The sequence below is a fragment of the Hesperophylax consimilis genome, chromosome 19, assembly GCF_061612785.1.
Source record: "Hesperophylax consimilis isolate HC1 chromosome 19, BYU_Hcon_1.0, whole genome shotgun sequence".
Lineage (NCBI taxonomy): Eukaryota > Metazoa > Arthropoda > Insecta > Trichoptera > Limnephilidae > Hesperophylax > Hesperophylax consimilis.
In genome coordinates this window covers 13,091,466-13,104,417 of record NC_142854.1, presented here as the reverse complement: position 1 = coordinate 13,104,417, position 12,952 = coordinate 13,091,466, and the positions used below count along the sequence as shown (strand labels likewise).

General features: G+C 36.6%; 1 protein-coding gene across 1 annotated transcript in view; it reads right to left on the bottom strand.

The window, feature by feature from the left end:
- LOC149414830 (uncharacterized) overlaps nt 1-12,952 on the bottom strand; it is a 39,740-nt gene that overhangs the window by 14,270 nt on the left and 12,518 nt on the right. The window contains exons 3-4 of the mRNA XM_089643399.1: nt 10,908-11,101; nt 6,042-6,197 (exon numbers count right to left, since the gene is read on the bottom strand). Coding sequence (XP_089499525.1) covers nt 6,042-6,197; nt 10,908-11,101 — 350 coding nt within the window. The remainder of the gene's footprint in view (nt 1-6,041; nt 6,198-10,907; nt 11,102-12,952) is intronic.

Sequence of the window (12,952 nt, the reverse complement as noted above, 5' to 3'; positions counted from 1 at the left end):
AATCTATAGTTGCAAGGTCGTTCTTGAGTGCAGCGATGTAGGCCGGGCAGTTGTCCCTATCTCCAGTTGAGTGATCAGCAGGCTTACCAAATCTGGTGCATGTCGCGCAAACTGGTTTGATGGTGGAATTTGGGCAGGACTCACCAGTATAATTCTGTTGAGCACAATGTCCACATGTGGGTTTGGTATCTCTGCAATACTTGTATAAGTGACCAATCATGTGGCATTTGGTGCAGACAGTAAGGCCAATAAAATCTCGGACGCGGCAAATAGTCCAGCTTATAAATACTTTCTCTTGCTCGACTAGAAATTTACGTACGGTAGCGGGTACTGCGTAGATACGGTGACAAGCGTTACCTGTGCGAGCACCAGCCAGGTGACTTAGTTTACAGCCTGCAATAGTTTCTTCAATGTCTTCAACGTTGGGAATACCAGTGAGAGCCATCCTTAAAAAATCTTCGTCGGTCAGGTCCCGGGGAACATTAAAGAATATCAGTCTCGGTAGACGCTTTGACGGTAGTCGGGCCTTCAGTTTGCTCGAGTTGTCGAAGCAAGGTGCATTTAATAGCTTTTGTTGTTCGCCCGTGGTTGCCGTATTGATCAAGATACCTTTATTTCTTATTTTTTTTATTCCCGTGACCCGAACGCCTAGTTCAGATGGCCGAATTGTATCTTCAATCATTTTTTTCGTACCGTCACTGTCCTTTGTGGCGTCCGCATCCGTTGGAAAGATACAAACGGCAGGTCTTGGTGGTCCGACGCGATGTCCTTGTTGAGTGATTGGTGGGGGTTGGTGAGCATCATATGGCTGTTTTCGGGCGATGTCAGCAAAAGAGAGGGTAGCCTCCGTTACCACTGCCACTCTCCGCATTACAGGCCCGAGATCAGACTCTAATTGTATGATTTTTTGCTCAAGGTGCCTTTTTTCCCTCTTCTCGTGGCGTATTTTTATTTCTGCCATTCTAAGTTGTGCTGTAACTGTAGCTAAATCCGCACGCATCGTCTCGCGCTCCAACAACAGCTGAGATACGGATCTGAAAACTTCCGATACGTTTCTAGCGATCCTCAGCTGCTGGTCTTTTGAGACCTTAGATTGCTTCTCTGCTAACACAAGTTGAAGAGCTGTCAAATATGCTTGGGTTTCATTGAGCACATCTACTCCTGAAGCGCAAGGATATTCCGCTTCGGTGACGTCCGAGCCTTTGGATGACGTAACCGAGCTGTTTTCATCCGCATCCTCAATCGTGACGCACTTTCCTCCTATATCCTCTGGACTAGGAGACATCATGGTGCTTATGTGTCGTTTTTTAGGACGATTCATTATTAAACACTACTTTATAAGGACACATAAAAAAAAAACAATGTTTGAAACAAAGTATTAGTTCTGTTCAGCTTTGCGCCTGAAAATTCGTAGGTGGGCAATCGGTCTAGCTCTATGTAAATCAAAACAAAAGTCGCCGTATCGAGTTTTTATATCACGATTTTTTTTATATTTGCACTAATTGAGCACAAATAACTTTAAACAGTTTATCACTATGAATGTATCTACGAAATCCACTATCGGTTTTATTATTTTGATTTATTATTTATTATATTTTTATTATTTTGTAAAATTATTAACCTTTACACAGGCTAGTCCTAGTGAGGTTAATAATTAAAATGTAAACAGTGATACCGCATGTAAAGAAACAAATAATAATAATTGGAGCATTTGGTTCCGGAGAACAGGCAATTTGCCTATTACATATTATACATTATTTTTTTAGACTTTGTGTCCGAGTTAAATCTTCCCCATAGGAAAACTAAACCTTTTCACACACTTTTCCACAAATGATCATCTAGTCAATCCACATTTTGCAATTGCATTATATAAGCATACTAAATACAAAACAATCCAAGAACAACACGTCAACCCATTAGAGATTAAATGAAAAAATAATTCACCGACTCCAGATATTTTCATATCAGAGGGTTCGGCTCGGTAGAACTCCTAACTGGACCGATAAATCCTACTGATCCCTCAATATAAATATTTAAAAAATCTTTCGTAATCCTACCTGTACTTAAAATGATTGATTTTTGCATTTTTATATATAAATTCATTGAAAGATCTAATACACCTAAATTTTGAATGAGAGAGCTACGTATAATGCCAGTAGCCGATATAACAAATAGTAATATTTTTATGTTCTGAGAATGCTAAATTATTATTATTTTTCGATTTTATGTCCTGGTTAAATCTTTCCCACAGGAAAAACTATCTAGCGAATCCACATTATGCAAGGAAATTATATAAGCATAATAAATACAAAACAATACAAGAATAACACGTCAACTATTATTATTATTATTTTAATTTGAATATCAGTTTTGTTTTCTTGAGTCAATGAATAAATTGGAAAATTATCCATTTCCCGACATCCGGTCGACCTGAAACTCGGTACATAGACTCGTTGTCAATATATTGTCTATATTTTGATGCCACTCACGCATACACACGCGCGCACACATTATATTTAACACACAGAAGATTACAGCAGTTACATACGAAATAAGAATTTGGCTTAGTATGTTAGCGTGTTGACTCCAGTCCCTGGGGAGGAAGTTTCAATCCTTAGTCAAGCATGTTTATTTTTTTAAATTTTACAAGACAATTTAAAAGTTTACAGCAGTTAAGAGCCAGTCCCTGGGGAGGAATGTTTAATCTCCAGTGAAACCAAAAATAATATTTGTCTAAACTTAACATTGACATTTTTTCGGATTCACTGCCCAAATTCAAACGTGGCATAACTAACTAACTAACCATCACGCCGTTTCCCCGCAGGGGTAGGCAGAGAGGACGGACCGCCAAACAACTCGGTCTTGGCACACACTCCTTGCCTCATTCACATTCATACATCGTCTCATACATACTCTTCTATTATTCTGACTCTTGACATGGCCCGACTCGAGTATCTGATTCACTTGATCGTGCCATGTCTTCCTCGGGCGTCCCCGACTTCTGCTACCATTCACATTTGCATCATATATCCTCCTTACACTCCTATCTTCGCTCATTCGCTCTACATGCCCAAACCATCTAAGCGTCCCTTTCTTAATCTTACTCATTACGCTTACATCAGCCTTGCACTCTTTGCGGATCTCCACATTCCTCACACGATCAAACATGGTTTTACCACACATACGCCTCAGGGATCTCATTTCAACAGCATTTAATCTACTTTCATCCTTTCTTTGCCAGTTCCATGCCTCACTTCCATACATCAAGGTAGGTACCAGCACTCCGTTGTGGACTGCTAACTTCGCTTCTTTGGACAATTTTTTGTTAGCGCCTACGGCGTTTAGTCCTCCATTAACGGAATTACCTGCATTTACCCTTCTTTCGATATCTCTGTCAGCCTTCCCATCTCTCGTAAACATACTTCCTAAATACACAAACTCATCCACCTGCTCCAAGTATTCCCCATTCACAATTATATTGCACACTGTTTTCGTACTCTCTCTTTCAAACACCATTACTTTAGACTTACTTACATTCATCATTAACTCATTCTTCATGCATACTTCGTTCATCCTAGACACGAGAGACTGTAGATCATCTATACTATTAGCAATCAGCACCGCATCATCAGCATACAACAGGCAACATACTTTAAAATTATTCAAATTCGCGCCCAATCCCACCTCTTTCAATTCTTGCATACAATTATCCATGTATAGATTGAATAACCACGGTGACATTACGCAGCCTTGTTTAACACCTTTTGTGATATCAAACCACCCCGTAAAACCACCGTTTACCCTAACACATGCAACGCTTCCCTCATACAGAGACGCAATTGCCTGAATCAGATTCGTATTCACTCCATACTTGGACAACACCTTCCATAGCTTTTTCCTGTCGACTCGGTCGTATGCTTTTTGTAAATCTACAAAGGCACAGAAAAGTTTCTGGTTTTTTGCCAGAAACTTCTCAGTGAGCATACGCAATGAGAAGATCTGGTCCATGCACCCCCTTCCACTCATGAAAGCACCTTGCACATCCCATATTTTATCCTTTGTTTCCTTTCTTACTCTTTCAATCAAAATTCTACCATACAGCTTGCCAACTGAACTAAGCAGGCTAATAGCCCTATGATTCCCACATTCCATACGTGACCCTTTACCTTTGTATAATGGCATGATCACAGCCCTTCTCCAATCTAAAGGCGTGTAACCTTCCTTTAAACATTGGTTAAAAAGATTGCACAACCATGTGAGAATTACACGGCTACCTCCTTTAAAATATTCAGCAGCAATATTGTCAAACCCAACAGCCTTACCATTCTTCATACATTTAATCGAGCTTTCTATCTCATCCATGCTAATTTCGGTAACATTCACTCCATCGTCATTCATATCTGATTCGCCACTGGAATCACTGTCATTCACTTCGCTTTCGAAGACTTCCTCGAAATAATTCATCCATCTCTCTTTTATTTTTTCCTCATTCGTCAACATTTTTCCATCTTTTGATTTTATCACTTTCATGCTTCCGTTTTCTGGGCCACTCCGGGACCTTTTGACTTCTTTCCAAAACAACTTAATGTTTTCTTGGAAATGGTTTGTCATTTTCATTCCTTCTTCCTCTTCCAGGCGTTTCTTTCGTTCTTTCACTCCAACTCTTACTTTTTTCTTACATTCCTTATATACTTCTTTCGCTCGATACTTCTCTTCGCTGGAAGCACTGCCAGCCGCAATCAGACACAACCATGCTTTCTTCTTTTCTGAGACCAGTGCTTTAATCTCATCATCCCACCATGCATCACCTTTCTTCCTACCTTGCGTACTTATTCCACAAACCTCCCTAGCAGATTCACAAAGACACACTTTTATGTGGTTCCATGTTTCGTCTATGCTTAGACCATCCATTTCCTTCGCATTCAATCTTATCTCTGCACAATTCACATACTTACTTCTCACATTATCGTTTTGCAGTTTTTCTATTTTGACTCTTGTCGGAGCTGGTACCGTTTTCACTTTAGAGCGCCAACCGCGAAAGAGGTTTACTCTCGACACTACAAGAAAGTGGTCAGTTTCGACCTCAGCCCCTCTGAAAACTCTTGTGTCCTCGGTAACAGCTCTCAACCTAGAGTCAATTACTACAAAATCAATAATTGACCTCTCATTTCCTCTTTCCCACGTATATTGGTGGATACCTTTATGATCGAAGAAAGTATTCGACACAAACAGGTTCCACTCTAAACATACTTCAAGCATTCTGTTCCCGTTGTCATTCGTTCTTTTATCCCCAAACATACCTAAGACCGAATCAAATCCGTCACGTCTAATTCCCACCCACCCATTCAAATCGCCTGCCATTATAATCCTTTCGTTCATATTTTTTAGTCTCATTACAACATTCACACCAGTCCAAAAATCATCTTTCACTTCATCGCTTTCAGAATTAACAGGGGCGTAGCAAATAACAAGAAACACCCTTGTCAAACCGATTTTAAATCTGATCCACATTATTCTCGGACTTACACATTCATACTGCAACATACATTCAATCATTCTGGGAGACAGTAGCGCTGCAACACCTTGACAAGCCCTCTCCGTATCTGGTCTCCCAGACCAAATAACGAGCCTATCATTATGCTGCATTGTACCGCTACCTTTTTTCATACTCTCTGTTATACAAAGTACGTCCAAACATTTGCTCACCATAGTATCACACAGTTCGTTCATCTTTCTTTCCATTCCTCCTCTAATGTTCCATGTACCAATTCGACATTGATCACGTTCCGTCCTCCTCTTTGCGCCACCGAAGGGTTGGCGATGTGATGGATAGCGAACCTCATCGGCATCATGTCAATAATTTAAAATGTGCAATGAGCATACATACTGAACGTTTTTACCCAATATAATACATCAATAAATTTTAGAAAGAGTTGTTATAGGACATATTTGTTTATATGTAGGGATGTGGATAGGTACTATTTAAAATAATTATTATATGAAAACATCATTTTGAAAAGGAGATGGATTATCGTCCTTACCTCATACAGTAGAAAGTGTCCACGATAAAGGGTGCGTTCTGAAATACTTGTGAGGCGAAATCGTCATCGGAATAGTGAATCTTGTGGATGCCCTCGTACTTGTCCATGGCGTAAATGGTGATGTGGCCAAACACCATCATCGTCATCAGCATTGTCCTGGAAGCATGAGTGAATTACGTCATTTATTTATCATTGTCTTAATAAGATAAGACAGTTATTCACGAGGATAGCGACTTTTTTCAAAAGAAGAAATTTACCTATCGAATGTTAGTAAGCTTGAAAAACTAAACATCTATCCAATGACACTTATAAAAATGCAAAAAAAATATTAATGTTAATCAAAGAAAAATGTAGCACCTCTTATGAAAATGATATAAGTTGATTATACCGCTAAAGTATGTCCACTGGACCTAGTTTAGTGAAACCACGCGTGCCATGTCAGTAACGTATCGTTACTATATTAATTCATCAAGCATTTGAACAAAACAAATACGCATTTCGAATAAAGAATTTTTAATTCTCAAAATAAAATTGGTGCCTACTTTATCGCTTGTCCGATAGGAGCAGTTCAGATTTTGAAAATTAAAGGTTTATTGAAGTTGAATAATATTATGCATTATGCGGGAAAATTTCACGTTACTTTCGTACCCATGCACCAACAACCGAAATCAGTATGTTTAATGAGCTCACCTAAGGCCGTTTAATGGTAGCAGCACATCTTTTTCGTGTTCTTGGTTGAATACTTTTCTGGTGTTGTGTTCAATGTTAAAACCTAGAAGTATTTCCTGCAATATGCTCAACTTTGAGCATTCCTTTGGAGGATTTGCAGTTCCATTGGCTTTATATACCTGTCCATTAGTTCCATTTGCTGTTTCGTTGGTTCCATTTGCTAATTTGTTAGTTCCATTTGCTATTCCGTTGGTTACATTTGTTAATGCTTTAGTTCCATTTGCCTTTATGTTGGTACCATTTGCTAATCCGTTAGTTCCATTTACTATTATGTTGGTTAAATTTATTAATTCTTGAGTTCCATTTGCTATTCCGTTGGTTCCATTTGCTAATCCGTTAGTTCCATTTGCTATTCCGTTGGTTCCATTTGCTATTCTGTTGATTCCATTACATCCATTTCCAATTACATCATAATCAGTCAACTTCGTTATTCCATTGGGTCTATGTGTAATTCCGTGTACTACACAGTTGGGTCCATTTGCCGTTCCATTGCTTACATTTGCTATTCCATTGCATCCATTTGCTATTCCATTTGGTCCATTTGCTATTCCATTGCATCCATTTGTTATTCCATTTGGTCCATTTGCTATTCCATTGCATCCATTTGCTATTCCATTTGGTCCACTTGCTATTCCATTGGACATTTTTGCTATTCCATTGGATCCATTTACAATTAGATTGCGCTTACATGTTATTCCATTTTGTTCCTTTGTTATTCCATTGTCATCATTTGCTTTGTCATTAGTACCAATAGAACCATTATTGCATTTTTGCTCTGACTTGTTTGGTTCTTCATGAATATAAGCACTATAAAAAGTACCTGCAAAATTTAGCGCAAAAATTAGCGCCATCACCAGTCTGTAAAAAAGATTAAGGGTTTTTATAAAGTTTTTTTTATTGAACTCCATCGAATCTCTGCCGCCCTGAGTCAATGGGGATTCTAAAGGAAGCTGGATAGTAAGGAGACGAGGAAGAAAAAGGTTGGGAAGTACCTAGAATATTCACATATGGACGCGTTTGGATTCTTAACGCTGGTCCTTCATCAGGGCACATAATGGGTTGTGAGCACCTACCACTTCCCGTATCTACCGATTTTGTTGGGTAATATATTTAAATATATATATATATATATATATATAATATTATTTGCACCATTACCATAACATGTTACAGCACTCTGAAAAATTAAGTGAAAACGACCCGGAAATAAACCAGTTTTTGGAAAAGATTAAAAAAATTAAAAAACAGCAAATCGACTAAACAAACTCACATTTGTTAGATAATTTCGATGTAACTTTTGGAATCGGGCCGCAAACAATAACACTCCTTGTGTAGATGGCGATAAGGTTTAAATTTCCGCGCAACACCAGCCGCAATGTGTTGTATTTCATTTTGAGAAGTTAATGCTTAAAAATTTAATATATATACAATCAAACCGTAACCGAAAAGGGGTTCGTAAGTAGGAGATTTCGAACTTTAAAACAGTTTGTATAAGCCTGATAACTTATGTTTTTAGGCTTATATGAAAACTAGCTGACGGGTACCCGGCGTTGCTAGACTTTTCTCATATTTTTTATTAATATAATATGCACGTATTATTTATATAAACCTTCCGGAAGAAATTATATAAATGATAGTTAAAACCCTATCAAAATCTTTTGCTTGGTTTAGAAGAACTAAGCGCACAAACAGCAGACGCGGAAAGCGCCGTTGTTTTATACTATTAAGAGATGCTCGATCTTTTCAAAGGACAATATGTGGTATACTTAGAGATGGCAAAATTTAGCATTAATTTTCAGATTTTTTTAGCATTAACAATTGGAAATTTAGCGTTTTATAGCATTTTGAGGCATAATTTAGCGTTTTGTAGCAAAATAGAAAAAATGTATTTCCTGAATGTTTTTAGCGCATATTTTAAGTATTTTTGGTAAAATATATGTTTAACCTCCATTTGCAAGTATTTCCATGTAAAAGATTATAAATAATTAATTTTAATATTAAATTAATAAGGAAGGAAACTCTAAGTACGGGTCGACCACAAACACAACAAATGCAGATTGCGATTAACATCAATAGGCGTAATTTATTTCGCACAATTTGTGTAATGTCAAAAAGCAATTTTAGCCTACAGTACAAAAATATTAAATATTTACACATAAAATAGTAACAAAATCATAAAAAATCGTAATGTAAATATCGATTTTTTTAAATTCTCACATATTATTTTAACCCGGTATTTTCGGGAAATTCGCGCCTATTTCGCTAAATAGAATAATTTAGCTGAAATACGGCCAAAATCACGTTTTTCGCGTTAATTCGCGAAATAGAAATCACTGGAAACACTTTCAAATGCCTTGAAACGCAAAGAAAACTTATAAATGCCCTATTTTCGAAACATAAATATTTTTTCGCGTTTTTAGTTAAAACGAAATTTTGCCATCTCTAGGTATACTCACAGTATTTAATTAAAACAACAAAAATATTTGTAATCGATCAAAATTTCAAACCAAAAACGCTTGATTTTACATTACACCGTAGTGGTTCGCCTTCACTGACACGATAAAACACTTTCACGGAATCTTTTTTTTTATATTAAAATGCATTAATAAAACAAACATTGTTTTAAGCTGAAACACTCTCAGAAATAAATGTGTTTACTAATGAAAAAATGTGTTTTATCTATGCAGCCAAATAATTGCAAGAATTGTGGGAAATTAAATTATTTTTAGTTAAAGCGCGTAGTTAGAACAATCATTTCGTCAGTCCAAAGGTAAAACTCACCAAATGACATTTTGTCGAAAATTTACTTTTTAACATTATTTATCAGTTTTGAGTCTGAAACGTCTGGAACTAATCACAAAGCACATTCTACAATAATAACAAAGATAGCTATTGGAAAAACTCACTAAGTACGTACATTTAAAAATTATCTTCAGGTAAACCTTAAGAGGAAGCTACAAGCCAAAAATGTGTATATTCTTGGTATACCTTATATCGTAGTTAATAGGCATTAAAATCGCCTGATAAACGGAGTGTAGAAACGTTCGATTTCAAGCAAAAAACTGTTTTTTATTTATTTTCTAAATAACTTTAATAAGAAAGCAAAAAAGTTAATCAAGTGAAACTGTCACAGATAATCTTAGCTATAATACTGTATTTTTTTAAATTTGTTTCCTTTATGCGTTCATACCTTTCTATTAAAAAAATATATTTTTTAGTACCTAACTTTTATATTTTTTAGTGAGTAATTTATGCTTTTTTGTATTCTACTCAAGCGAAACGATAGGAAAACCTTCAATTTATCTAAAGCATATTTTTTAGTATTCATAATGTACACCAATTCGTTATAAAGATTAATCAAAATAGTGATTTGGCACTAAGCTTCGCCTTAATACTTGAATTTCGATAAAATTTCTCTGCAATTTAGCCCGTCGTCCCGCGGTTCAGTAAGCAATTGACAAGACCCTGAAATTTGTATTTTTCTGCTCAGCAACAAAAAAAAATTGTCTAGAATTCATTATTCTTTATGTTGTAAAGATTAAAAATGATTTTTACAGTATAAGTACATTACATAATATACAGACCGGACTTGTTAAAAAGAAAAAATATTAAAATTTAATAGACAACATAAGAAGTCCAATATACTTTCCAGGTCCCATGTGTTCAATTTTGCACCATTTTGGCGCTCTCCGAAATGGGGCCCTAGAAAATTGGTTGATTACCCGTGAAAATCGCGAAATGTTTTAATTGTAGGATTTATGAAGCTAAAGGTATTTAAAAAATATTTTCCTCAAGATCATGGCCAATCAACAAAATAATTAAAGGCGATCAGAAGTTAGTGAACTTTTAAATAATCATTTAAGTTTAGATTAGTCAGAAATGTTAACAAAAAAATACACATTTCAAATACCGAATTATTATTTAAATATTTAAAAAAAAATTACCTACTTTATCGCTTATCTGATATGATTTAATATATACCTATAACTGATAGGTATATAGGTTTAAGCGGGAATATTGAACTTTTTTAGTTTATAATTTTAATACTAGGTCGGGCGTTCCATATTTGAGGTGTGTGATGCCATTTAAAATTGACAATGACTTAGATAACTTAGCCTAGTTAGAAAAGTAACTCACATGAAAAGTGTGTGTTTGGGTGCGAAAATCCAGGACACGTCATCGTCTGTTTTCTTGACCCCCTCCATCGTCAGGGTCATGTTGTAGACGCGCTGGTGATGCAGAACCCCGGAGTCGAAATACTCCTGCAGCAGCTCCGAGATCTCTCCCTCCGAACACGAGGAGGGCAGGCATAATCCGAGAGTCACCAAGTCCTGAGATAAAAATTATTTATAATTATTAATTCAAAAGCTTAAACGGACTTAGGATGGATTATTTTTTCTGAATTTGAACAATTCTTCAAATTTCAACGTTAATTTTATTGAATTTCACTTGTGTTTTCGGGAATGAACGACTGCAAATCTTGGAAGCGGAAATTAACCCACTACCCGACATCAGATCGAGCTGAAATTAGGCAGATAGACTCGTTGTCGATGACCATTCATTATATCAACCTTTGGTCTCAATTACGTACACACACGTGGACATATACGCATTTCTCTGAAATCGAATGACATTAGAGCAGTTAGTATGCGAAATAAATGTCGGTAGCGCGGATGAAACCAGTTCTTCTTCTTCTTGCGTATGTTGGGGGGGTCAGAGAGGGGAACATCTGGGTTAGTAAGCAAGCCTAGGGCCTTAGATGTCGCCCTGTAAACCTCATCAATCTCACCGTGGATTTAATGCAGTGGTCATTCTTTGACCACATGTTCGGTGGTGGTAGTCTGCACCGCACCGCATTTTTGGTAAGCAACAGCATTTGGTGATACTTCGGGTGATTTTTTAATTGGCTGTTCTTTGCCACGCTTTTCTGTTCGAGTGTTCGACACTTATTTCTTCTTTTAGTTCATTCCACCGTTTCATACGCCCGTCGTCCGGAGACTATCAAATTCAGCTAAAAGACGTTCATTTTCTGAGCTCCATGTTGATAAATACACTTTACTGTAGCATCTGGGAATTAATTTTCTTCGCCGCTATAAAACAAGAGGTTCAAAAATGGATCTTAAAAATTCGGCTTCCCGAAAAATCCGAAAAATCCATTTTGCCCGTCTTAGATTCCATCGTGGTATCAGATTACAGGAGGTAAATGGAATCTGTATGCCTAAGTTTAACACGACTGGTTTGTGTTGGCTATGTGGGAAACTACTCAATATAGTTCTCTAAGGTTTTCCGTCTGGCGCTTTAGAGACAAAACACAAGTCAAGTGTGTATTCACGTCGCCATAGCATAGAAAAAAAGTTCATTTTGCTTAGCATCGTAAATGAGTTGACAATTATGTGCTGAATCCCAATCGGTGATTTGCTTTCAAGCTTTATCGGCCATCGAATAGCCCGATAGAGTGACGTGGATGTTGAAATCTCCCACGTACGCCGGCGGTTTATGGTGTGCTGGAAGTGTTGGTAACTGCCATACTTCGTTGGGAGGTTTGTAGATTTTAAATACAGTTGTAAATATTAAATATTGCTCCAGTTACTGGGGAGAAAGATTAAATCCTCAGTCAATCCATAAAAAAGTACATACTGTATTACAGTTATTTAAGGACTTGACCGTACTGAACATACAGCAACTATACATAAAAACTATAACTTTATATTACCAAAAAGACAAACTTAAGCATCATACTGTACAACACAATTACGAAACAAGAAACAGATATCAACACATGACCCCGAAGACAAACACCACCTGTGGACAAAGACAATTCTGGCTCCAAAAATTTTCAATTTAATGGAAAAAGATATTAAAGACCTGACAAAAGTATAAATATAAGACACAAAATCCACACATGGATAGTCAACAAAGGCATTGTATACTGCGGACAGATAACATCTACAATACTATAAATTATAGCACACTCCACGCCTGTATTTTTCTCTTTTCTTCTCATTCATTTATTTGTATTTACATTGTTTCTTATGTTTTTTTAAATTTATCTATCTAATTATTTATCTTTTCTATATATATCCTTTTATTTATATCTCTGATTCTAAGTAAATTCGCATTATCTAAAATTAGATTAAACTCCCGGCTCAGCCTAGTGAGGTGGATTATACCAAAAAAATTGT